The following is a 24,731-nucleotide window of genomic DNA, read 5'->3' on the forward strand; positions in this document are numbered from 1 at the left end:
CAAACATACCAATTGCGCAGGCCCAAGGCATTGACCTGAACACGCCCATACTTCTCCACGTCTACGATTCGAACATCTCCCTTGCAATTAGCAATCAAATACAGCTAGCGACCAAGACTCCCAACTTCGAGCTGACTTAACGTACACAACCACCTCCAAAACGGCATCTTCCGGCTCGGTTCCAGCCAGTGGCTCGGCGCCGCCGCCGGCCGCAGCTCGCAACAGCAACAGCACCATGGCTGCCAACAACGACCAAAACCAGGCGACCTCGCCTCCCCCAAAGTCCCCGACCTCGCCTCGTGGCATGGCCGGCATGGCCAGCATGTCCAGGCCCATCACGCAATCCATGCCCGACAACCGCCAGCAGTCCTTCGAGGAGATCTACGGTCCTCCCGAGAACTTTCTGGAGATTGAGGTATACATTGGAAAGAAAGAAAGAGGGAAAACTTGAGAGGCTAATTCTTCCTTCCTTCTTCGCTAGGTGCGCAACCCCCGAACCCACGGCATGGGCCGCGGCATGTACACCGACTACGAGATTGTCTGCCGGACCAACATCCCCGCCTTCAAGCTGCGCCAGTCCACCGTGCGCCGGCGCTACAGCGACTTCGAGTACTTCCGCGACATCCTCGAGCGCGAGAGCGCGCGCGTCACCATCCCGCCCCTGCCCGGCAAGGTCTTCACCAACCGCTTCAGCGACGACGTCATCGAGGGCCGCCGCGCCGGCCTGGAGAAGTTCCTCAAGATCGTCGTCGGCCACCCCTTGCTGCAGACGGGCAGTAAAGTGCTGGCCGCCTTTGTGCAGGGTGAGTGCAATATCTTTTTTTTCTGAACCTGCCACCAGCCGCCCCTAAATTGTTGTAGAGGAGAAGAAACGAGACTGACTGTGATAACTATCTATGTATAGACCCCAACTGGGACCGCGCCGCGTGGTGACTGCGGTTACTTGATTCTTGGGCCAAGTCCTCGGATCCCCATCGACAGCCCCGAAAATTACAAAAGAGATGCCCTGCGTCACAGACGCCAACCCCGCTGTTGGCCAAGTTGTCTTGGCCACAGGATGACGATGGATAGGTGGAAGGAACCAGCGCCCACGAGCCGTGAATGTCACCTAGTACCGGTAGAGATGGACGAATCAGGCTTTCTGGGATACATGGACGACAGAAAGTCCGGGAGACAGCGACCTCCTACTGGACTTGTCTACGACTACTCGATTTTCCTACTTGCTCAGGCTTATATGAAACGGCCGGCTTTTCTTTCTTGAAATCTGGTGTTATTGCGACATGATATCCTTCTGTGTTATTTGAAAAAGTAGTCCAGCAATGCCGAGTTCTTCGCAAACGAGGCTGTTGTGTGATTACCAACAAGATACGGATGTGATCGAACCGAGAAAACGGAGGCGTTCGTGTATCCAAAAAATGGTGATCTCCTCTCGGCAGCTATCGGCGTATCTCGTATAGATGGGTTCGTTATTTTTATATACATAATCTTCTACAATATCGTTACATTGCTTGAATCCCAACATGCCGACCTGAAGCGAGCACATCCCCCAACGCCAGGTGTTTATGCTAAATGCTCCGTTATATGCCGTCCCATTCTCTATCCTTGGGTCTATAATTTTGTACAATGCGGAGTCTGGCAACGATCATGCCCAGGAGAGCTAGGGGGGGGGTTGGTTCTGGTGCCTTCTTGTGTTGCTGGCACGGCGCGGTGGTGAGTGTGGTTTGGTCTTTGTCGAGTAGTTTTATACATAATTTTCATAAATAGTAGGGCGGGTGACTGCGTTGGGTGATGTAGAACTAGCTCTTGGATCCGAAGAGCTTCAGGATGGCTTCGTACATGCCGAACATGACGGCAGCGGAGGGGATGGTTCGCATCAGGTGCGGTGTCAGGCCGCCGTACAGGCCCAGGAAACCTTCTTCCTTAAAGACGAGCTTGAAGCAGTGGACTAACCCGGTGTACTTGGGCCTTCCGTCGGCCATGGGGGCTTGTCGAAGGCGTGTCCGTGCAACCTGTAGAAAGGGGGGTGGATCTAAATTAGCCAACCAATACTTGCTTCCACAGACCCAGTATCATCAAAGTAACGGGTTTTTGCTTCTTCTTCTTCTTCTTCTTACCTCGTGCGGATATGCCAGGATGGCAGCCACGGCTTTGGACGCACCGGCGCTCATGAAGTTGCCGGTCCAGCTCACCGTGTTGTCCCACCACGTCTTGTCGCGGCCGCTCTCGACGATGCGGGCCTCGCGGTTGCGGAGACGCTCCTTGAAATTCTCGTACAGCACCCAGTGCAGCGTCGACTCGGTGACGCCCAGGTACGACGCGCTCATGCCCTTGAAGAAGCCCTTGGGCCCTTCATTGCGCATCACCCGCCGGATGCAGTCCCAGCTGTTGCGGTAGGCGCGCCGGTTCACGTCGCCCTTACGCGCAGCGTCGTTCTTGTCGAGCTGCAGGCGCGTCTTGACGAGCCAGATGGGGTTCGTGGCCGTGCTGGTCGCGATGCCGGCCGTCGCGGCGGCCGCGAGGTGCACCCACGGGTTCGTGGCGTCGGTCCCCGTCCAGGCCGAGTAGGCGCGTTTCCCGTGCCGTAGACGTAGAAGTTGATGCTGCGCGCGGGGATCACGCCCACCAGGTTCGGGCCCAAGCCCTTGAACAAGGCCCGCCACCCCTCGAGCCGATACACGTCCCGCAGGATCTGCAGCGTCTCCGCCAGGTGGTACCGCATCGACCGCAGCGCCGTCATGCGCACGTGGCCGCCGCCGGCCGTCGCGGTCGCGGCCTCGCGCGCGGCGCGCAGCTGGGCTTGGTAGAAGTCGGATTGAAGGCGGGTCTTGAGGACGTCGAGGGGCGCGGTGAAGACGGCCGCGGTCATGCCTCCGACACTGTAGAGAATCAAGAATTTTTGGTCAGCGGCCAAGCACCCGTTTTCATCTCACACAGGGTGGGCTGGGAGAGGGAAGCGCATACCCTCCTGCGACCATGTGTGGCCATGATTTGGCAAAGGGCGATTTTTGTTGCCTGGGTGCGGCACCATCCTTTTCTGGTAATACGTCGCCGAGCTCTCTGGATTGTGCCAGCGGCGACGGTGCCGGCACCTGGAGGCCATCTCGGGGCCGATTTGTTAACGTCATGTTATTGAATTCGGAGTTGTCGTCGTAAAGATATTGTGAATTGGTGGCGCTCAGCCTTGGAGGGCCGGCCGGGTCGGGTTTTGTCAAGTGGTGGCGGCGGTTCTGCTGAAGAATGGCATGCAGAAAAAAGATCGAGAAGGTCCAGTGCTGGGATGTCTTGGTGTAGGTAGGCCGCGAGCTGTCTCTATGTGAATGACCAAGTAGAACGAGATTCAAGAAAGAGTTACGCCATTGAAATATTATCAATCTAGCATCACCTCAAGAGTCTAGGTTGTCGATAGATTTGATAAAATTGGATGGGGCCTATTTTTTTTCTCCTTCCTTGCCTTTTGCACCTATCACCGCGCTGGAAAAAGTTGATGCGCGTCACCTAGGCCTCCGATCAATTAATGCCCAATGAGGTAATGCAATGGATGACTAACCCGAGTGGGGGTGGCTGGCCTTTTGAACATTGAAAAGGATATCGCATTTTGACAGTCGTCCTGTCTCCTGCCACTACAACGGAAGGAGGGAACCTACAGTTGCTGTTATCGTAATATTGGAAAGGTTATCAATAGATATATTGACAGAAGCATGAGATAGTTGACAGTAGTTTTAACATCCCAACTAAGGGGAAGTCTCCTTCAAATGGAGGGTCACATTTGCCTCTAGGTTACCAAGTTCCGGTCAAGATACACCTTCATCCCAGGCACAGTTGCATTAGAAATCCTGTAAACCAGTTTCGCCTTGCAGCCTGCTCTTTTCGTTAGATGCGATGGCCTCGTCTTCTTCTTCGCTAATCCAGCTGGGCTCCTCGTCGCCGAACCAGGCCTCTTCCTCGTCTTGGCGCTCCAACTCGTCAAATGCGTCATTGCCGTCCACAGGCCCGTAGTCAAAGTCGTCGTCGTGCCCCAAGATGAACCGGTTCCGTATAAAGTCGTCCCACCTCTGCTGCCCTTCCTCCTGTGACTCGGGCTTGCTGTTGGTTTGCACTTCGTCCTGCAGCAGCACGTCCCCGAGACCAACCGGCAAAGTGATGGTGGCCACCGTTGCCGCCGCCACTGGACGAGCGGCTTGGCCAGACGGCTGCCCTACTGCATTTTCCTGCCCATTGCTGTTGTGGGAGGACTGCTTGAGTTGCGCCAGCTTTGCCTCGCCCGTCGCAGGTTGACCTCGAGCACTCGCGACCACCCTTTCTTCCGTCCTTCCTGCTCGCGCTCCTCTGCTGATTGGAAGCGACGAATCAGGGAATCATACAGTAGCGGATCTACAATTTCGAGTTAGAGGTGAGCAAGCAGTAGTATTGGATGGTTCATCATTTTATGTGTCTTGGCAGTTTCGTACCTACGAGTTCATGTTCTAAGGACTTGAAGTAATTCGGGTTCTTGTCGAGATACGCGCGGCGGCGGTTCTGAATCCGGATTTGCGCCGATCTGGCCGGGCTTCGTACCGGTCGCGGCTGAGGCCTGTCCGCTGGGGACACCGGTCGGTCCAAGGACATGGGATCCGCCATCGTCGCGGGAAATTACGGTAACAGGATCCTTATACCTGCAATTGCACAATGAACCGGGTGTTGAAAGATTCTCCAATCGATTTGCTGTGATGGCGACGAGGTCATGTTTCCAACCTGACGACCGATCAAAAGGTCCAGTGCGGAGGTGGGTACAAGAAATCGGTGGTTGCGGGTGTATCGGAGCCGACGCCCTCAAACCTCCTCGATCCCCAATTCCATCATAGTGGCGATTTCCCATTACAAGTCTGGTAGTATTGTTTGATTTCTTTTCCAGCATTGAACTACAGTTCAGGATTCTGCCAACGTTGAGATACGGAATAACGCCTCTTGGACCGTCCAATACACGTTTAAGTCGAAACCAACGTCAAAGGATTTTTCAACGCTTCAGATTTTTAATAGCTATTCCAGCGTTTATTCCAGTGAGTGGTTGTACTATGGTTGGTATGAGCGTTGATTACTCCGTAGATCCAGCCTTTTCTGCTACGGTAGTCAAGGGTGTTAATTAAATCTACTGCTAAAGCTATCCGTCCCCGATACCACTGTACTTGAGTGCCCTCCTCAATCACCGAGCCGAGCTGGAGAAGCCAGCTTTCGATATATAGGGATCAGTTCAGACGGAGCGTATTCCCGGCCATATGACCCTGGGGCAGAAGCAGATGGGAATTTAGAAGTTAGGTAGTCCTCCTCTCCGATTACGCATTCGGCACACCGGGCGCTGCCGCCTCCAGCATCACGCCGAAATTCGGCGTCCCCAGTCCCGTGACGGTATCCCACCCCGCCGTAGCGTTCCACCTCGCGCCCCCCGGCACCACCGAGCAGCCCGCCGAGTACCCCGCCGTGATGTCGGTGAAGGCGGCCGAGTTGTTGTACAGCCAGGGGTTGAGGAACCCGAGCGGCGGCTGGCCTACCGACTCTCGGCGTTAGTATTACTCTTTTTGGGATAAACGGGACGTCTCAAGGGGTAATATAAAGGTAGCTCCTCGAATGAACAGTGAATCCACCCCTTGACACTGGGATAACGAGGAATAACGGCTGGAACAAGAAGGAATAAACCCCGAAAGTCGCTTACCCTGCGATTTGCGCGCCGCGTTCAGCAGCGCGATGACGCCCGCAAACGCCGGCCCGCTCGCGCTGGTGCCGCCGACCCGGATCTCGCGGCCCTTGTCGATGACGGCGAAGTTAGACGCCTGCGCCGCCACGTCCGGGATGGCTCGGCCCGTCGCGTTGAAGAACGCGGCGTAGGTCTCGCCGATGCCGTCCAGGTAGTCCCGACCTCCTTCTCCTGCCAGGCCGGCCGCTCCCAGAAGGTGCTGAAGCCGCCGCCGGAGAAGTCCGTACCTCGCTCCGGCCCGACCCCGGTTGTGCCTCCCACGGCAGTCACATATGGGCCTGTGGTAGTGTAGCATTAGCGTTCTGCTATTGCCACAATTGGCGTATGCAGCGAGTATCCCCTTAATGGCGGAATCACAGCCCCCCTCCCTCCACCTCTTGTTGGCCGTACATTGTACGTCGGCAGTAGATCGGCAGGGCCGTGCGAGCCAAAACAGGGTTGATTTATCCAATCAAATTGCACACCCAGCGGATCGTACGTTTGAAACGGCGCATCAATCGTGCTAAATTATTCCGGGGCCGTACTGTCCGGCTAACCAGGGGGTAGGGGAGGGGGGGGGGGGGGCTGTGATTCCGCCATTAAGGGGATAGGGGAGGTCAGACTCACATGCAGCTGGGAACGATGCCTCGAAGAAGGTAGCATTATCGGTGTTGCGTATGCAATAGGCGCCCGGGCCGGAATCACCTGAGGAGAAAAGCACACTGACACCACGCGCACCAAGTTGCATGAACATGTTGCATACTTTCAAGGCATACTCTCGGGGGATGGACTGCTCCTCCTCTCCGTACGACGTCGACAGGGTCTGCGGGAGATCGGCATCGTCTTGGGCCAAGATGTAAGTCAAGAACTCCAAGTACGGCTCGTTGTCACCCGGCGGCGTTGGCTGCGTCCTGGTGGGAACAAGGGGTCTTGGAGAGGTTAGTATATATCGTCGCAAATGGCTCACTCATATGAATGCAAAACTTACCCCCTAAGTGTATGTTAGCAATAAAAAACCCATAAAGATTCTCAGGATAGACTTACCGGCCTCCTGTGCTGTATTCTACCACAGGTATTGGTTGGGCAACGCCTACCACGTACTGAAGATCAAGATTCGCCTCCACTATTTGCCATCAGCCTTCAATACCATGTTAGAAAGGGGATCCAGGAATAGCTCACCACTACTGTCGCTGCTGTCCTGATCGTCCAGACCTCCGTTGGCCAACTGCACGGTGAAGTTCTGCCCCTTGGCCGCTGGGACGTACTTGGACTCAAAACTCTGCAGGTCTGAGTATCGGGCGTACTCCTCGAGATATGACGCGACGGCCAGTAGGTTTCCGGTGCTGGGCGCCGTGTAGTTGATGTTGTACAGCGATTTAAGACATGCGGGTGTGACGGGGCTGCATGAGACGGCATCCGCTGCCTGGGCAGTCATCAACTTTTTAGCCTCGCCATCGTCCGGGAAATGCACCTCGAACACGGTGGACTTTTTGGCCGAGAACCGTCCGAACCGGGTCGTCGGCTGAACCATGTCGACGTGCGCGACCAGCTCATCCGGGACGCTGTACGCCAAGGTGCGGAGCCGCGGCTCGGCGCTGTCCTCGTACTGATACCATGCGAAGGTGGTCTCCAAAAGCGCATCGGCCTTGGCGACGGTCGTGTTGATGGTGATGAAGTCATTGTCCACGGTCGGCTCGATGCCGCTTCCAGCGATCCAGTTCGTGACGCTGGTCGCCGCCTGTTTGGACGGCGCGGTGAAAGCTCTCACTTCGTCCCGCGAGAGGTGCATGCCGTAATTGGCGTGTCCGGGGGTGGAGATCTCCAGCACCGCCTGCTCCAACGCGGCGGCGCGCTGCTGGCGGAGAGCGACGCGCAGGAGGATAGGGTCCGACGGGGCAGCATCGCGCACGAAAGTCCATCCGCGGGGGACAGCGTCGAGACTGTCGACTACACGGCCTGCTGCCACCCCAGCACACAGAGCGAGCAGAGTCAACATGATGGTAATTATGGGCTCTCTTCTCTAAGTATACAATGAGCAGCCTGTACGAACATGTGCTGTGCTCGTTCGCCAGGCAAGGTCCGGGGACGGGAAGGGGGCTCAACCTTATACTCTGCAAGTTACTGCATAATGTGCAATTACCTAAGGTAGGTAATGATCCCACGAATCCTACAAAGGAAGGCCATCGGAATGCGCGTCTAGTCATGCGAGATGGGCACGGCTTATCGTTTCGCTGCTACTCAACGTTTCCTCTTTAGGCAGGTCACCAAGCACGGTACATGGCGGTTAGTTGGGCAGCAGCCAGGCCGTTTCCTCAAGGTGCCAAGTAAAGCAAGTCAAAGCTTATCAGAGGCGGCACTGACGACTGAGGCTTGTATTGTAGTGGATTCATGGGGGGGGGCCACCACTGATTTCTTCCGATAGGTCCAAGAGGGAATAGAATCGTCTGCCACTTCCACTTGGACCTACAGTGGCTAAAGACAGCCAACGGACCACTGCGCGGATATGGCAGGTCGTATGCGAGGCGGACATTGCAATCCATTCCGAGCATGCAAGGAACGGAACTCAACCTGTATGCGCCGGTTAATGAATATAAGTAAACACTGGACTGCGGGGGTAGGACCCATGTCCGAGCACATCGATTGGTCTGTTTGGGAATCTGCAACGATCTCACAGCACCTGCCATATGTATGTCCGCTGTGCAAAGCCGGAGGTGCCTGTCTTTAGGTCCGTTATTGCCCTGAGCTACTTCTGCAGAGCCTTGATCACGAATATCTTGGCATCGGTGGGCTGTAAACCCAACACACATAGATTGAGCGGTGCAAGGTGCAATACGTCCTGATGATAGAGAAACTTGTTATCGGACCATGGGCAGGCATGACTCTGGTTTGGCACATATAGCGCTGTTGCACTCATTCATGATCATCTCCAATCGGTCTTAGGCCTCTCTGGACCCTATTTTCTTTCACTGTCCTTCTGTTGCGACTCGGTGACTGTTTTGGTTATGGGTGTTCGGCGAGTGTTTCATTTCGACAAACTAAACAGAACGTTAAAACAAAAAAAATAAACGGGCGTTTCTCCATCGTCAAGGAGAGCAGATGCTAGCTATTCTGTTGATCAATCCCATTGCTGCGACTCGTCCTGATTCCATAAGGGGATGCTGCAATCCGACACCAACTCTAGGCAAAGCCTTCTAAGCCGCTTCCACGCCGACCAGCACACCCGCCTCCTGACGCCGGCGCTTTCTTGTAGCCCAGTCACGAACCGCGCTCCAGCGCGAGCTTGGCTTTTCAGAAGGGTTATCCTCGTTCCTGCCCTGGCCTTCGGCATCTTTCGCAGCTTCCGGGGGAGGTTCTTCGTCGATCTTTGTTTCGACTTCTGGCTTCCCTGTTACTTCTTGCTTGGAGTCGTCGTCCCCGCCGCGAAACATAGCTTTGGCCTTTTGCACTGCAGGTCTAACCTGGTTTCCCAAGTCCGGGAGTAGGTCCCCGTAGCTGCCCTTCTTCCGCCGCCGCCGAACTCCGTAGAGAAGCCCCCAGATGGCCAGATACGTTGCCAGAGAGACTAGCGCGGTCGTGACGGCGAAGGTGGTGGTTTGGCCCGGCATCTCAAAATCAAACATGTCGATGCCGTATAGCGTGGCGACGAAGCCGAGTGGCAGATAAACGATTGTCATGACGGTGGATACTAGGATGTATTCGTTTATATGCGTGCCTTTGGTGGCTTCCCGGACCGATGTTGCGTTGAAGAGCTGAATGGAAATGGTAGGTTAGCTAAGTCTCCATGGCGCTTCTCAGCAAGGGGCACTCACCCCGTCCCGGAGACTTTTTACTTCCTGTGTCTTCCTCTCAATCTTTGCCAAAATATTCTTCTCGTATTTCTCATATGCTTGTAAAACAACCCACCAGTTGTGTTTAATTACGTCTGTACAAGCAATCCGTGATTCTCGCGTGTAGCCGGAACGCGGTTGAAGCCATGGAACTGAAAGCCAACGTACGTCGTCCTCCTCCATGCATTTGTCCATGTCAGCTTGTAGCTGTCGAAGACCGTTTTCTGTATCTTTGATCCACTCGGTCGATATCCTCAGTAGCTCAATTATAAAGAAGTACCTATCAGATGTTTCAAACCTGCTACTCAAGTTCGTCTCGAACATAAGTAGTGCTTTCATCCCCGAGTCCAGAATATCTTCGAGCTGCAAACTATCAGTGGTTGCGTTGCGCAGGTCGCTGGAGTGAAGAGCCTACTTACGTGTACATGCAGCACATTGTCCAATGCAACCAGTAGCCTTTCCCATTCAGACTGCCAGGCAGCAAGGAGCTCAATCAGAGTCCGTTGGAAAATAGCAATGCCGCCAAACCACATGCATGTTCTGATCCGTGATCCTTCTTCTTCTCGATGTTGCGATGAGGTCCAACTTTTGCCATTATCTCGATGGTTTTATACCACGCATTCGCATCAGTCAGGCACAGGCCCTGGAATAGGGGTCGTGATTGTGTTATAGTCGTCGTCATCCATAGTGACACTCTTTTCTCGGTCACCTCCAAATTCAACCCAGCCGTATTCTCTGGTTGAGGAGTGCCTCCCTAGAACCTTCCCACAATTCGCGATACCTTCAACCCACCGCTGTCGCCGTTGATCGACCTGCTCTCCTTCTCGACTGGAGAAAATACCCTAAAGGAATGGCGGGGAGTTACTGTTTCGGTATTATGCTCTCTCGGCCCATCTACTAGCACGGGCGCTGGCACTTCCCAGATCACGTTTCTATATCTGCTGTAGGAGCATGGCCAGTCAGCGGCTTTCCAAGGTCCCACGAATGAAAAAAGAAAAGACAAGGCGACCTCTGTTGTGAGAGGCTCAAGCCCGGCAGGTGCACACAATGCTGTGTGCGCAATGATTTTCACCATGTCAGTCAACGGCATGAGGGTTTCGCCCATCTTAGCCGAAGGGGCCTTGCACTTTTCAAGCAATCCGTACGGTTTGCTAAAGCTCGGGAAGTCTTGAAGTTGGAGATCGTGAAGAAATATGGCACGTGTCTTGTCGTAAGGTTCGGGGTCCCGCGTGCGAAGAAAAAAGTAGTCTTCGTGCGTGGGCCGCGTACGTTGCCATTCATGCGCCATGAGCGCAGCAGCCTTGGAATTATAAGGCTGACGATAGACATCCTGCTGTGATTCATATTTGGTCTTAACGTTTGGGTTCATGGTTTGGACGTAGCGCTCCTCCATTTCATACAAGCCTTTATGGAAATGGTGATATTCTCCGTCTGAGAAAGGATGTTTCAATAGAATGAAGTTGTTGCCATGCCTTAACTTGATATTCATGAGGTTTCTACATCGCAGAAAATCGGGTAGCTGCCACATCACGTGAAAGAATTGACGTAATCTCTCTTTGTCAGCTTGTGGCGTTATTGAATGCGAGTTCATAACAAATCTCTGGTATTGATCGACATATTCGGTATGCTGAGCTCGCAGAAGTGCAGTGGTTAGAACACCAAGATCGGCATCTAAAGACGATGGATCATCAATGATTTGGTGTCCAAAGCCCCATACTGCCAGAATGATAAGCATCGCCATCTCATCGGATTCTTTCTCCGACTCGAAGTACTCACAACAAGCTTCAAGGTACCATCTCGCGCAACCGGTCTGCTTATAATGAATAGCACCAGCCTCGATGCTCACGAGACTTTCATCTGAGGCTTTCCAGGGCTCCTCGGAGACCAAAGCAGCCCTAAGCTGAGCTGTCTGGCCGGCATCACGCCATGACTCGGCCAAAGAGGCTTTGAGCAAGGTAATTTGACGCTCGCTATTGTCTCGGATCTGCTTGAGCAATTCTTTCGTTTCCTTCTCTACGACATTTTGTATCAGACTAGCCAGGCTGAGTGCTAGCTGTCGTTGCGCCTCCTGTAAAACGGGGTCTTGCGGACTTGATGCGTTCTTCTTATCGGCGCCGAGTTTCTCATTCGCCATGTCGTTGTGCGAATTTGTGTTTTCACACGTTTCTGCTTCGGCAGGGGACTCCTCGTTGCTGGACCTTCCCGTTTCGTTACCCCGCTCCATGTTGCAGCGCTGGGAATCCTTGAAACGTATTGGGGAAAAAGAGATGAATAGGACGTTCAAGGGAAGTTGAAACTTCTAGTGAAGACCGCAGGCACTTTGGGACAGCTTCATTGATCCATTTCGCAGTCAGGTACCTGAAGGTAAATGGTCTCTTGCCTGAAGAGAATATAGACATGACGAAACCCGGAATGGCAAAACACCAGGTAGTAAAGCATGATGAACAAGACCCTGGGGCAGTGCACATGAACAACAACATACAGCCAACAGCCCAGTAATAATATGTGACGAAGCTGCAGAATCACGACCCGAATAGGTGTGATTGGACAGGGTGGAGCCTAAGCGCAGATGTGCCTGTGGTAACCAAGACTCCGGTAGAAGCGCCAAGAGTAATGGAGTCCGAACGTCCGGAAGCCATTGCGTCTAATTTTGCCAGGCTCGGCCTCGTTCTCACGGCATGAAATATAGACTTCGAAGTCCTGCGAAGTTCGAACGAAAAGATGCGGCAGAGGCGGGAAGGCGGGACGGGCCGCAGTCCGCGACAGTTGACGGAGCACATGCTCCACAAGCACCTTTGTTGATGCCGACCGAGCCTTCTGAGGCTTACATGGCATGACGTCAACGAGTGAGTGGTGCGGTCATCGTCGATGCTTCGCCATCAACGTCAATGGAATTACGACAAGACGTACAGTAGTAGGCGTTTTGAAGGTTCTGGCAATACGCCTTGTTTGTTTCTCTACAGTCAAATAGCGACATAGAACATCTCATCTCAATTCCATCAGGACAGATGTTTACGCGACCTTTCATAGGGCATACTACCTCGCTTATTACCACCATTAGTAGGAGCCATTTAGTGACTCCATATTGCATTAGAAGAACGATGGCAACAGGCGCTCCCTCCGAGACTGCCCAGGCGCAGGAGAAGGCCGATACGGCATTTGGTTCGTTCCAGATGAAGAACACCAATGTCAACGAGGGACAAGGCGTCAAGCTGAACGATCAGCAAAAGCTCATAGTAGCTAGCGTATTAGATGTAAGTCGTCCGTACTCTTTCCCGCTGCCCACTCCCTCTCTCCTCCTTTTTACCTATACGGACAATTCGCTAAGAGACGCCCCCCGTCGGCGCCCGCCAGCTCTTTGAGGGCAACCCCACCCTGAAGCACCTGGACCTCTGGAAGGACGACGCCGTCTTCACCGACCCGCTCTCGGTGGCCGAGGGCCGCAGCCGGTACGCCGCGCAGTGGTACGGCCTGACCTCGCTGTTCAGCCCCATCCAAATCCAGTCGCACCGCGTCGTGACCGGCGGCAACCCGATCGAGCTGGAGCTGACCAACAAGTACGTCGTGGCCGACAAGGTCCCGCTGGCCAAGAGCAAGGAGCAGCTCATCTCGTCGCGCGTGCTGATCCACGTCGACGACGAGGCGGCCGCCGCCGACGGGCTCAAGATCCGCAAGGTCGAGGACCGCTGGGACGACAAGCTGCCCGACGGCGCTGTGAGCCAGGTAGGTGACTTCCTCTTCTCGGCCCTCCTCCGCTGGGCCGCCAAGGCCGGCGTCGCGTGGGGTTGGTGGGCGTTCATGACCGTCAGCTGGTGGCGGCCCTTCCTGGTGAGAACGAGAGAAGGCGTCAATGCACTTTGGTAGAACAAGACCGTGTCGCTGACCTTGTTGCACAGGCTTTCCGGAAGCTGAATGGGATGACTGCTCCCTCGCTCGTCAAGGTACCGAAGAGCCATGAAGAGGACATGGAGATGAAGGCTGCACGAGAGAAGCAGTCGTGAACAGGAAAGTGACATTATACTTGTGGAGTCTGGGTTGTTCTGGCTTTGGAGGGATGCGACCAGCTGAGACGGCAAGTCCAGGCGATTCCTTTTCGTCTCGCCTAGAGACTTGCTTCCGATATAGTCGCATAATGATGGCGTTGCTAAGTTCACTGCCTTGTTACATGTAAGTGACGTGAGCAGAGGGTCGCCTCGAGTCTGCTACGTTGGCAGGCACTTTCTTCGCATTCAGTCTGAAATAATGTGCACTCATTGCTCTGTTTTCTTCCAACTGTCGACCCCTCGTATCTGCTTGCTGCCGATGATCAGACCAACGTTATTGATGCCATCTCCCTTACGGAAGGCTGATCCCTGATCCCGAATCCCGATACACTCGGCCCGGGACTAATGGAAGTGACAATGGTTCGTTCACTAAGAGCCTTGGGGCTTTCGTATTTCTCTAGCTTGCCATCATATTGATCAGGCGTTTGCCAGCGACGAAAATCTCTGGCGACGTGGGGATACGAGAGACGTGCTTGATCCGTAATCTGAGTCCGAGTATTATGAAGTTCTTCACCGCTTTTGGCCCAGACCAAATGCTATCCAATGTAGGACTAAAAGCCTCGTTGCTTGCGATAGATTGTTATGGGCTGAGAAGCTTTTGTGTTGTTGGAAATGGCTGATACCGCCACGAAGAAGCAAAGCCCGTCAGCACCTGCGGGCCACCGACGTCGGCGTCCAGCCCACAGCCTACAGCAGGAGAGCTGAGACCATCAATAAGGAGTTTTACTGGCCGTTTGAATGTCTTCGACACTCTACACAATATATCGTCTGCAGTCGCCCGAGGCGTCATGCCCGAACCACGAGATTGTTGATGACGGTGGCTTGTCGATCCTTCTCCAGCCACCTATGCTTCTCTCCGTCGCACGCAGGCCAGCCGTGCAACCGCCAAACCGGGCAGCGGCCAATCGGATTCCGCCACACCATTTCTTCTTGCATGTCATACAACCACTGAAGAGGCAGATACGGGCCAGCCGCACGAGAACTATCCCTCCCCCGCAGATCAGGAGCTTGGACTTGGACTGTACGACCCGACCCGACCAAGCCCCAGAGAAGCAAACAAAGCTCGCTCGTGGCAGGTCTAGCTTGACGTGGCCGGTTCAAGAACATGACCCTTGCGCCAAGGCTTGCTTCTGGGACCTTTTCTTGCGCCCATCCCTGGATGCTCAACTGCCAGGTCCCATATTGGAGATCAACGCCAGAGGGATGCTGCCTCGAAATCGCCTAAGCCATCCAATAGAAAGGAGAGACATAAGAAGCATGCATAGAGAGATAGCATGATGTTGGTGTCAGTTTGGCATAAGGCGAATCAAACATGCCAACGGCTTCACCGGGTCTTGCTCTTTTGGTCAGTCCAGAGACAAGGCCCTACGCCCGAACGGACGTCTTGTGCAAGGCGAAGAAGGCTGGGAATAAGCACTACTGGCCTTGGTCAAACCACACTCACTCGGCCCCGGCGGCAACATAATCACGACATGAAAATAGCTTCAACGCAGGCATGCTCGGTGAGCAGTGCCTGGAAATAGCCCTTTCTCGGGCACCAGGCTACCCTGCTCCCTGACGGACTGGGTACCGTCACGACAGAGCGGCATGCGGCTACTGCAGGACACGACAGCTCCTGGTCGTCGCTCATGTCATACATCGACCCGGATGATGCTTTTCAGCCTATGGCCGTCATACCTGGGGATCACGCTTGGTTCATGTTGTGGTTGTTTGGTCACCCTAGGACTGCCTGGGCAACAGAAGCTTCGGAATTCGATCGACGATTCTCTCGTAACAGAAATCCCAATTCCCTGTTCTTACCCCAGTTCGGATGATTAACCTCTTCCGATTCCATGGATACATGACGGGAACGGAACGATCGAGTCGCAAAGATGTGCTGCGTGTGGCTTCGTATCACTGAGTAACAACATAGCACGCCGCTTTCTCTGTCTGATACGTCCAAGTAACTATAAAGTGGTCCGTTGATCCCAATGTTTCGAGCAACAACTCCTCTACCAACCCAAGGCAAAGCCAGGCACGCATCAGTGTCCCTTCCTCTTGGTCACTCATTGATCAAATCCTCTCGTTCATTCTGACCCAGACTCCTGTCTGTGAAGAAGTCAACATGATGTTGTTGAAGACCAGCCCGTTCTTGCTTCTCGCCACGTAAGTGAATCCCTTATTCAGACCCTCCTCTCTTCTTAGTATACCGGCATACGATGATGTGCTAACACTCCTTAAAGACTCACGGCCGCCAACCCGGTCCCGGGTGGAGGTGGAGATGGAGGAGGCTACGGCGGGGGGTTACGGCGGGGGCCACGGAGGGGGGTACGGCACCCAGTCCCAGTGTTACCCCGTGACAAGCACCATCTCAGAGACAACCACGTGCACCGAGTATGTCACCGAGTCCTGCGGCTCCGCTGCCACGACTGTGACGGTGCCTGTACCCACGACCGTCATCACTACCACTACTGCAGATGGCGGGGGAGCTACCACCATCTACTCCACCGTGGTGTCGGCCACTACCGTTGGCGGATCTACGGTGGTCGTGCCCACTACTGTCTACTCAGGCACCACTGAGTACGAAGAGGTAAGTCCGACTGCATTCGTGCAACCTTCACACTTGCTTGAACATCTCGGATGCATGGAGCTAGCCCGCCTAGGAACAGCAACTATCCACACATTTCTCTTGTGGCATGACTAACTTGCTTGAGTAGACCACGATCTACATCACTGAAGCTACCCCAGTAGCCACAACGGTGACTGAGTACCAGACGTATACAACAACTCTCCCGGGCGGCTCCACGACTGACACTGTCACTGTCACTGACACCCTCCCCAGCATCCCGGTCACCGTGGCCACGACGGTGTACTCTACAATCGTTACTGGTGGTGGTGTAACAACCGTCAGGGACACCACGACCCTCTCCGGCGGCGGCAGTACCGACACGACAACTGTCTACTCCACCATTACCACAGGCGGCTCTATCTCCACGGTCACGGTACCAGAAGTGTATACGACGACTCTCTCTGGCGTTGGCAGTACCGTTACCGAAACCAGCATCGTGAGCGGCGGTGGCTACACGACCACACTACCAGGTAAGCTTCAATACCCAATAAACAGAGCATTGTCGGTAGGAGTTTCTAATTGTCAATTTATCGCTCCAGGAGTTACATCTACAATCACAGATACTACCACCCTTTCGGGTGGTGGGTCTACCGCTACCGTCACAGTGACGACGACAGGTATGTCTGCTCAAGTAGTATACCCAAACCAGAGTTACTCCCCCTTTTAGACTATGGCTAACTTGGTCTTCTTTTTATGGGATAGGCACCGGAGGCTATTCCACTACTACCGTCACCGAAAACACGGGTTACACAACCACCGTTTCGGGTCTCGGAACTACAGTCACGAAACCAGGCTATTGCACTTCAGCCCCTGGAGGCGTGACAACTGTCACAGTGACGTCAAGTAAGTCCGCTTTACTCAAGCACCCCCGAGGAGAGTCAATGCTTCCGTAAGCGAGTGGTGACTAATAACCCGGTCTACTTTAAAACAGGCGGCATTGGTGGCACTGCAACCTACACAACCACTGAACTCATAACCACGGGCGGCGGCATCACCACCGTCACGGCCAGCGGTGTCGGCGGCACGACTACGGAGTACGTCACCGTCCCGACGACCGTACCCGGCGGCACCGTCACCATCCCAGTGACCGTTACCGGCAGCGGCGGCACGGCGACCATCACCCAGACCGTCGAGACCACGGTAATATCGAGCGGCGGCGTCGCCACCACCACCGAGACCGTGACAGGTCCAGGGACCACCATCACAGCCAGCGGCGTGGGCAGCACCGCCACGGAGTACATCACAGTCTTTACCACCCTATCAGGCGGCATTGTAACCGTCCCAGTCACCGTCCCGGTCACCATCACAGCCAGCGGTGTGGGCAGCACGGAAACTATTACCGTCACACAGCCGGGCGGCACCATTACGGTCCCCACTACCGTTAGCGGTGGCGGTAGCACGGCGACAACCACCCTCACCGTCAGCGGCGGCGGTAGCACGGAAACGACAACTGTCACTCAGCCGGGCGGCACTGTCACCGTCCCCGTTACTGTAAGTGGTGGTGGTAGCACGGCGACAACCACAGTTACTGTCCCAGTCACCGTAAGCGGCGGAGGCAGCACGGAGACGACCACGGTTACCGTCCCCGTCACTGTAAGCGGCGGCGGTAGTACGGCGACGACGACTGTCACTCAACCGGGTGGCACCATTACCGTGCCCACCACCGTCAGTGGCGGTGGCAGCACGGCGACGACGACTGTCTACCAGTCGGGCGGCACCGTGACCGTGACCACCACCACGGGCGGCGGCTATGGCTACAGCTGCGTCGCGACACCCACGACCGTGACCGTCACGAGCAGCAAGTGTGACGGCGGTGGCGGCGGCGGCGGCGGCGGTTATGGGACTACTCCCGCGCCGCCTCCCCCAACCACGCCCCCATCGCCCCCACCGGTCACGAGCTCGGCGACCAAGGATGGAGGAGGGTACGGGTATCATACCAGCAAGTACGGATATGGGAAAGTTAGGAGGTACTAGGAAGTTTCATTTGGCTACTAACTCAACCTGATGAGAACATGGCCATTGAGGAAACGAAACGGATGGTTTGGGACGGCGCTTAACGATGGGGAAATATGGGAAAATATTGACGATGAACATGAAGAAACGCATCCACCAACCATCACTCCTTTAGATACTACGATCCAGTGTTAATCTCTTCGCTTCGATACCTTCCTTTATATAGCCACTTTACATAGACACGGAAAACGAAATTGTTCCTGATTACCCCTATTACGTCTCGAGACACAATGTATGCTTGTGCTAGGTCTTGGAGCAGGTCTTCATTGCCATACTAGCGAAACCGAACCCTGAGGAACGTAAAGCGGGGACGATCATCACCATTCAGGGGTCGAGTAAATTTGAAGGAAACAAATAACAAAATAGCTCTAGTCCCCTCATATATAGTACATTACCGGAAACAGAGAAAAAAAAAGGGGGAGGGGGGGCGGGGCCGGGGGCACAATCCAGACCCCGACCGCCCCTTTCCGCAATCCCCTTAGGTTCATATATCTCCCACTCCTCTAGAACCTACGATCAAGCATTGCTACAATTAAGATTGAAACTCGATCGTCATCGTCGCCCCTATTACCATGGGTAGGATCCCCCACGCATCGATATCGTTGCTTTCTTCCATGTCCCACGGGTCCTGAGTCGGGACGAGATCGGCTCTAGCTCCAACGCTAGCCACCGCGCCATTTCCGGGGCGCCCGCGGGCTGTTCCTCCTGTCCTTGGGCGGCGAACTTTACTTCTTCGAGGGCGGGTTATTATTATTCTTCGTCGTCTTCGCCTTCTTCTGGGCCGGTCTGACGAAGTAAACGCCAGCGTTCCTGTTCTGACGTCTGGCAAAGGGGTTGTTGGGCTCATTGTTGCGGGAGCTACTCGGGCCCGAGCCGTCCTGCGTGATGTCTTGAAAATCTTGAAAACGACGTTTGCTTCCTCTCAGGTGCACTTTCGGGATCGGAAATACCAAAGTAGGAACAAGGGGAGGTTTGAAGGCACTGTCCGCCTTCCTAGCATTAGGTTGGTTTTCAGGTCGGTCTTCAGGTCGGATTTCAGGTGGGGTTTCTTCTGGGTCGTCGTCCGGATCAACGACCGTCTCCGGCTCCGGGGCGACTTGGGGGCTCGGGTTCAGCACCTTTTTCTGCTCCTTGTCGGGCCAAGCATCGTTCTCGAGCGCGCCTCTGTCGGGCAGGTTGAGGGCCTCTTTCGCGTCCAGTCCGTCTTGATGCTGCTGCACGATCTCGACGGCGACGCGGGCGTGGTAGTCGCAGGCCCGCACCACGGCGGCCGCGTTGCTGCCGATCATCTCCCAGCGCTCCAGCTCGTAGTTGAACCAGCCCGGCATGGGGTCGAAGAGCCGGTGGTTCTCCGGGAGCGGGGCTTCCGGCGCCCCCAGAGGTCGTCCTTGGCCGCCCAGGCGGTCACGAGCCGGCGCATGAAGGTCTTGATGTTGACGTAGGCCCGGACGCCGCACGAGTCCGCGTCATGCTGCGTCGGGACCCAAACCGGGCGGCGCCAGTCCGTGGGGATGTCGCTCGGGAACTCCAGGCCGGCCCGGCGCAGGAGTGCCTCGAAGCGGCCGTATACGTCGTTGGCAATGCCTCTGCCTCCGGTCGGGTCGAGGCCCTCGAGGACGGAGAGCCGCTCGACCCGGTTGTAGTACCCAATGCTGCTGCCCCCTATCATCAAGTCCGAGAGGGCGATGATGACGGTGGTCCAGTGGTTGCCGTCGTAGTTGACCGTCAGGACCGACCAGGCGTGCTGCCGGATCTGAGCCATCTGGCGGTTCCCTCCGATCCGGCCGCCGTTTCCGATTGTGATTTCTTCGAGGAGGTCCCGGTGTTTCTGTGTGGAGAGGGCCTGGTTCTCTTCGCTTTGACCATGCCCGAACTCGAAATGGGCCTCTTCTTCCCAGTTAGCCAGGTAGACCATGTTCGCGTCGCGCATGTCCTGGGGCACGATCCGCTCTCTCAACGTGCGCATGGCCGTGATTAGGACGTTGCTGGTGAGCCAGCCTTACATGTTGGCCTGGAGCGAGTGCAGGCTATTGATATTGCCCGCGGCGGCTGGGTGGGGAAGTGCAATACCGGTTGTGTCGCTGGGAACGGTACTGATATGTTGGTAACGATCGCTCTCACTGCACAAGACGAGTCCCAGTTTCAATTCTTGATCCCTATTGTTGCTTTGCCCACCTGTATTGCCACCTCCATCTTCGCTGGCCGTGTCCGAAACCGCTACAGGGTTGGCTGGTGGTGATCCCACAGGGTCGGGTGGTGGTGGTGCTAGGCCACCTCCATCTTGGCTGGACGTGTAGTCCGGTAACGATTCAGGGTTGGCTGGTGCTGATTCCACAGGGCGGGTTCGTAATGGTGCTAGAGGATCGAATGGTAATGATCCTGAGGTATCTCCATCTTGGCTGGACGTGTCCACCAACGCTATAGGGTTAGCTGGTGACGATCCCACATCGCCGGGTGATGATAATCCTAGGAATGACATTCTGCGCGATATCTTATACTAAACGTATCTAACATATGGCTCGTCGTTACAATACAAGTACAAGTGCTCTAGCATGAGTATGCCCATTTGACAGGAGTCTAGAAGCGAATCGTGTATCGAGTAATATTAAATGGGTGAGAACATAGCGATCCTGTTCAGGGGACTACGGGTCTCCCTCATGACTAATCTCCTTTCATTGTGTCTCTTACCCATGGCGAAAGAGCTCGATCTTGAAAGGCGACAAGAAGAAATGACAAAGAGCGATGGTCAATACGTGGCTCATTGCGGAACCGTTACCAGATGACTGATCAGCTTTGTTCATTGTTCAAGATAGTACTGTTCGCAAAATGCAATTGACAGGCAGCGAAGAGCGATGAAACGAGACTATAGGAGTGTGTTTCAACTACCCGCTGTATCATCATGATATATGTTAGCTGTTGTTGTCCTTACTGCTGTGTCGAGGTCGCTGAATACTAGACTCTCGAAGGAAGCCCATGGGAAGCCTATAGATATACAAGTATCGTAGAGAAGCTAAGAATATGCTTACAATTACCTAGTCTCTTTAGTACTGATATGAAACCGTTACGTAAAAGACAAATACTCAGAGGTGCTCTATGGTGACAGTATCATGAACAAGGTGACAAGAATTACATATCGAGTCAGTGATTAGAGAAATGGACCTACGTCTTAGCCAAAGCAGCTCAGATACCCGCTTGATGTCATCACCTGCTGCTCAATTGAAATGTAACGACAGGACGGTCGTTTTCAAAGGTCACAGGTAGAGACATGACGGATTGAGTTTGAAAATAGATATTAATAATAGATATTAAGCCAACAACCTGAACTATACTGCAAATAGTTGGCGAGTAAATAGGTCGTTAGAATACAAGACATCCTCATTCATCAGTAAACATTCATCCAATCATTACATAGAAGTAAGAAGGTGGGAGTTATGTGAAGTGTAGTCTCCCGCCGCTCACTTAGCCGGCCTGGTACATGCCCAGAGCGACGACGTGGGGGTTGATCATGGTGAGGTTGAAGGGGGTGACGGGCACCTCGGCGTCGGTGAGCGCCAGGAAGATGGTGCCGTTCACGGCCGGGTCGCCCGCGAAGGTGCTCATGTTGGGCTGGATGGTGAAGGCGGAGTTGCCGCTGATGTTCTGGAGCGGGGTGTAGGTGACATTAAGCTGCGAGACCCAGGCGGCGTACATGGGCGCGCAGGCCTCGGTCGCGGTCACGTAGCTATTGTTGGGGCCGAGGGCCTGGCCGGGCTCGTCCCAGCTCAGGAAGACCTGGCGGCCGGGGTAGGACAGGGGGGTTGGTGCGGTTGTGGGTGATGGCGGGCGAGCAGTTCTCGCCGGTCACGTTGGAGTTCAGGCAGTCATCGTTGGGCTGAACGTCCTCGGTGGAAAGGGTGTTGGTATATCCCTCCGTGGTCTCGTTCCAAGCGTCAGCACCGTTGATGCGGGCCGGGTTAGACTGGTTGAGGATGTTCAACGAGGGGAAGTTCTGCCAGATGAGACGGGTCTGGTCGGCAGGGCATGAAGAGATGTGAGGGGCCAGCAGGGTCCAGGCCCAGGACTGGGGGATACCAATCTCGAACCAGACAGGCATGGGGAAGAGACCCTCGAACTGGCGGAAGATCATCTGCTGACGAGCCTCGGTGCTGATGGACTGCAGAAGCAACTGGGCGCTCTCACGAGAGTCAAGGTGGTTCAGGAAACCATAGACACCCGACTCGCCGAAGCGGGTCAACTTCTGGCAGAAGTCTATGTACTCGCGGACGTTAGAGACGGGGTAGTTGTAAGTGCATTGCTTGGGGGCCTCGGCACCAAGGATGTTGGTGAGAAGAGTGGCATGGCCAACCTCTTGATCGGCCATGAACTCCAGGAGAAAGCGGTCTTCGGCAGTCAAGCCGGCGTCCTCGAAGTCCTGAACGCTGAACGTGGCGAGACCCCAGTGGAAGAGGTCGAGCTCGATCCACTCCTGGTAGAGAGCCAGCGCCAATGACTCGTAGTCGAAGTCACTGATGGGCCGGTAGACAGGGAGGGTGCCGTTGGTGCCCAGTCCGCCGGCGGGAGTGTAGGGAGCCGGCTCGGGAGCGTGTAGCTTGCCATCGGCCGGGTAGTCAAATTTGAATGACTCCGCAGGCAGAGGCGCAATGGACGGGGCCAAGACGTCAGTAGACAGAGCGCCAGTGGTGGTCGGAGTGCCAGTATAGGGGCCGTGGGAGGTCACGTTAGTGACGGGAACATCCGACGGGGTGGCGGTAGGGACTGATGTGAAGGTAGTAGTCGCCTCAGACACCACCGGGACGGCGAAGCATCGGGATGCAAGCGCAAGCAGGCTGCCGCCTGTGAGGACTCTTGAGAAAGCCATGATTGTCGGTTGGTGGTAAAGGTATCTTGAGTGAAGATGAGGATAGGGAAGAAAAAGAAACATACTATTCTACAGGAAATCTACTCACCTTATATCTGCGGTATCTGCGCCTTGGAGGGCGAGCCCTCGGCAACTCGCGATCAATAATGACCTGACCCAGATGACGACTTTGACAAAGTTGCTTTGACCATAAGCCCACCTACCTTAGCATCGTCGCATGGGGGAACGTCATGATGACAAAAGCAAACAGCTTCGCGTGGCTGGGTGGACTAGCAGAGCAGCATTCCGCGCAAGTAACCCCCCGTGGTTCGTATGAATTCTCGGGATGGGCAGCGGAGATGGGAATGCAAGCAGCATACCCGTTACGTTAGCAAGGCGCATACGGTACAGCCGAGGCAGCTTGAATGCGGCCCATGCAGGGACAAGGCACGCCCGCACTAAGCCTATGTACCCGTCATCGTTTATAGAGAACCGCACGTAGCTGTGGGCCAAACCGTTGGAAAGAGCAGTTTCGGCAGTGAGGTTTGGGCCAGATTCAGCCAATGCGGTAACAGTCGCGGCGCCAATCTGCAATATCCAAATAGCGCAGATGGTCATGTCCCCACCCAGGACAGGATGGTAGCAGTATAGGAAGCAATATGGCTTGATGGATGACAACAACACATAGCGCCATCTGGGTAGGCCTGGCTGTTTAAGGCGATATCCTTGCCAATCTCCCCGATCAAAGCCAAGCCACAAGGCCAGGAAGGTGGTGCCGTGGGTGCGCGGGATGCTCGCTTCGGCATCTGCAGTGGGTATGAGGTGTCATTCAACTACCGCTCCATCACCCAACCTGCCCAACGGCCAGCAGGAGATCTCTTCCGATCCATCTTTTCTTCCGAGAGCTCCGACCAATTTCCTCGTGGGCGCATTCGCGGGAGGCAGTTCAAGACGATGCTGCGAACCGGTCATCCTGGGCAATATGCTTCCGGTAACAGCTTCGTTCATTGGGAGAAAATCAACCATATCTGCCGTCAGACTCGGTTCCCAAACCCAAACAAACAACTGAGTACAATACAATATGTACAAATATAAACAAACAACAAAAAAAAGTGCTTACAGTGACACTCTCCCGCATCTGTCCTGCGACTCTCGGCCAGTTTTTTTGTTTTGTTTGGCAAGAGGTGGATGCTAATGAGGAAGTGGTGACGTTTAGAAGTCGAGATTTTGAGGAGTCTTTTCTCCGTTTTGGACGATCCCCTGTAGTTCTAGCGAAGCTACCCTGCAACCCTGTTGGTCAATAGCGAGCGGACCTACATACCTAGACTATGAGCTGTTAACACCGAAACATACCGATAGTGATAATTGCGATCAGCTATCGCCATTTGCCCTGCCCGATCTAAGATTACCCAGCTTGCCAGTCAGATCTTGGTGATCAGCTGTTCTTCTTTGGCTTGCACTAGGTTGCCGTGATGGCCGAGCTGCATATCTGCCTCTGCATATGTAAACGTGAATTGACAGGTCAAATGTTCGTCACTTACCGGCGGTGTCTTTTTTAACATTTTGACATATGCATAACGTAGTCCACGGTCTAATTAAATACTTTTTAAGACCTCGTATAATAAAATATAAATTTATTTAATTATTACGTTTAAAGTTAATTAAAACTATTTAAAATTATTTTTATTAAACGCTT

At 54.5% G+C, this 24,731-nt stretch overlaps 9 protein-coding genes across 9 annotated transcripts; 3 read left to right on the forward strand and 6 right to left on the reverse strand.

Moving 5' to 3' along the window:
- Nucleotides 1-235: 235 nt before the first annotated feature.
- Nucleotides 236-933, forward strand: PG994_004822 (PX domain-containing protein; the record flags this gene model as incomplete). The annotated part of the gene is made up of 3 exons (XM_066856231.1): nt 236-415; nt 482-803; nt 905-933. The coding sequence occupies 3 exons, from the start codon at nt 236-238 to the stop codon at nt 931-933; spliced, it is 531 nt and encodes a 176-aa protein (XP_066718398.1).
- An 863-nt stretch (nt 934-1,796) lies between these two features.
- PG994_004823 (mitochondrial carrier) lies at nt 1,797-3,125 on the reverse strand (the record flags this gene model as incomplete). Its single annotated transcript, XM_066856232.1, has 4 exons — nt 1,797-1,984; nt 2,159-2,600; nt 2,678-2,876; nt 2,962-3,125. The coding sequence occupies 4 exons, from the start codon at nt 3,123-3,125 to the stop codon at nt 1,797-1,799; spliced, it is 993 nt and encodes a 330-aa protein (XP_066718399.1).
- A 699-nt stretch (nt 3,126-3,824) lies between these two features.
- Nucleotides 3,825-4,617, reverse strand: PG994_004824 (coiled-coil domain-containing protein; the record flags this gene model as incomplete). Its single annotated transcript, XM_066856233.1, has 3 exons — nt 3,825-4,232; nt 4,277-4,371; nt 4,449-4,617. The coding sequence occupies 3 exons, from the start codon at nt 4,615-4,617 to the stop codon at nt 3,825-3,827; spliced, it is 672 nt and encodes a 223-aa protein (XP_066718400.1).
- A 692-nt stretch (nt 4,618-5,309) lies between these two features.
- On the reverse strand, nt 5,310-7,703 carry PG994_004825 (tripeptidyl-peptidase; the record flags this gene model as incomplete). The annotated part of the gene is made up of 6 exons (XM_066856234.1): nt 5,310-5,521; nt 5,687-5,861; nt 5,891-6,006; nt 6,335-6,618; nt 6,752-6,830; nt 6,887-7,703. 6 exons carry the CDS (start codon nt 7,701-7,703, stop codon nt 5,310-5,312), a joined length of 1,683 nt encoding a protein of 560 aa, XP_066718401.1.
- Nucleotides 7,704-8,898: 1,195 nt separating this feature from the next.
- PG994_004826 (uncharacterized protein) lies at nt 8,899-11,758 on the reverse strand (the record flags this gene model as incomplete). The annotated part of the gene is made up of 3 exons (XM_066856235.1): nt 8,899-9,456; nt 9,517-9,945; nt 10,400-11,758. 3 exons carry the CDS (start codon nt 11,756-11,758, stop codon nt 8,899-8,901), a joined length of 2,346 nt encoding a protein of 781 aa, XP_066718402.1.
- Nucleotides 11,759-12,635: 877 nt separating this feature from the next.
- Nucleotides 12,636-13,535, forward strand: PG994_004827 (uncharacterized protein; the record flags this gene model as incomplete). Its single annotated transcript, XM_066856236.1, has 3 exons — nt 12,636-12,788; nt 12,889-13,362; nt 13,431-13,535. 3 exons carry the CDS (start codon nt 12,636-12,638, stop codon nt 13,533-13,535), a joined length of 732 nt encoding a protein of 243 aa, XP_066718403.1.
- A 2,146-nt stretch (nt 13,536-15,681) lies between these two features.
- On the forward strand, nt 15,682-18,159 carry PG994_004828 (uncharacterized protein; the record flags this gene model as incomplete). The annotated part of the gene is made up of 6 exons (XM_066856237.1): nt 15,682-15,722; nt 15,762-16,146; nt 16,274-16,655; nt 16,746-16,802; nt 16,888-17,028; nt 17,117-18,159. 6 exons carry the CDS (start codon nt 15,682-15,684, stop codon nt 18,157-18,159), a joined length of 2,049 nt encoding a protein of 682 aa, XP_066718404.1.
- A 764-nt stretch (nt 18,160-18,923) lies between these two features.
- Nucleotides 18,924-20,677, reverse strand: PG994_004829 (uncharacterized protein; the record flags this gene model as incomplete). Its single annotated transcript, XM_066856238.1, is given in 3 exon segments — nt 18,924-19,547; nt 19,607-20,183; nt 20,202-20,677. 3 exon segments carry the CDS (start codon nt 20,675-20,677, stop codon nt 18,924-18,926), a joined length of 1,677 nt encoding a protein of 558 aa, XP_066718405.1.
- A 980-nt stretch (nt 20,678-21,657) lies between these two features.
- Nucleotides 21,658-23,056, reverse strand: PG994_004830 (ferritin-like domain-containing protein; the record flags this gene model as incomplete). The annotated part of the gene is given in 2 exon segments (XM_066856239.1): nt 21,658-21,969; nt 21,989-23,056. The coding sequence occupies 2 exon segments, from the start codon at nt 23,054-23,056 to the stop codon at nt 21,658-21,660; spliced, it is 1,380 nt and encodes a 459-aa protein (XP_066718406.1).
- Between the last annotated feature and the right edge of the window lie 1,675 nt (nt 23,057-24,731).

The sequence above is a fragment of the Apiospora phragmitis genome (genome assembly GCF_038363925.1).
Source record: "Apiospora phragmitis strain CBS 135458 chromosome Unknown utg000005l:1.0-4161743.0:1.0-4166827.0, whole genome shotgun sequence".
Lineage (NCBI taxonomy): Eukaryota > Fungi > Ascomycota > Sordariomycetes > Amphisphaeriales > Apiosporaceae > Apiospora > Apiospora phragmitis.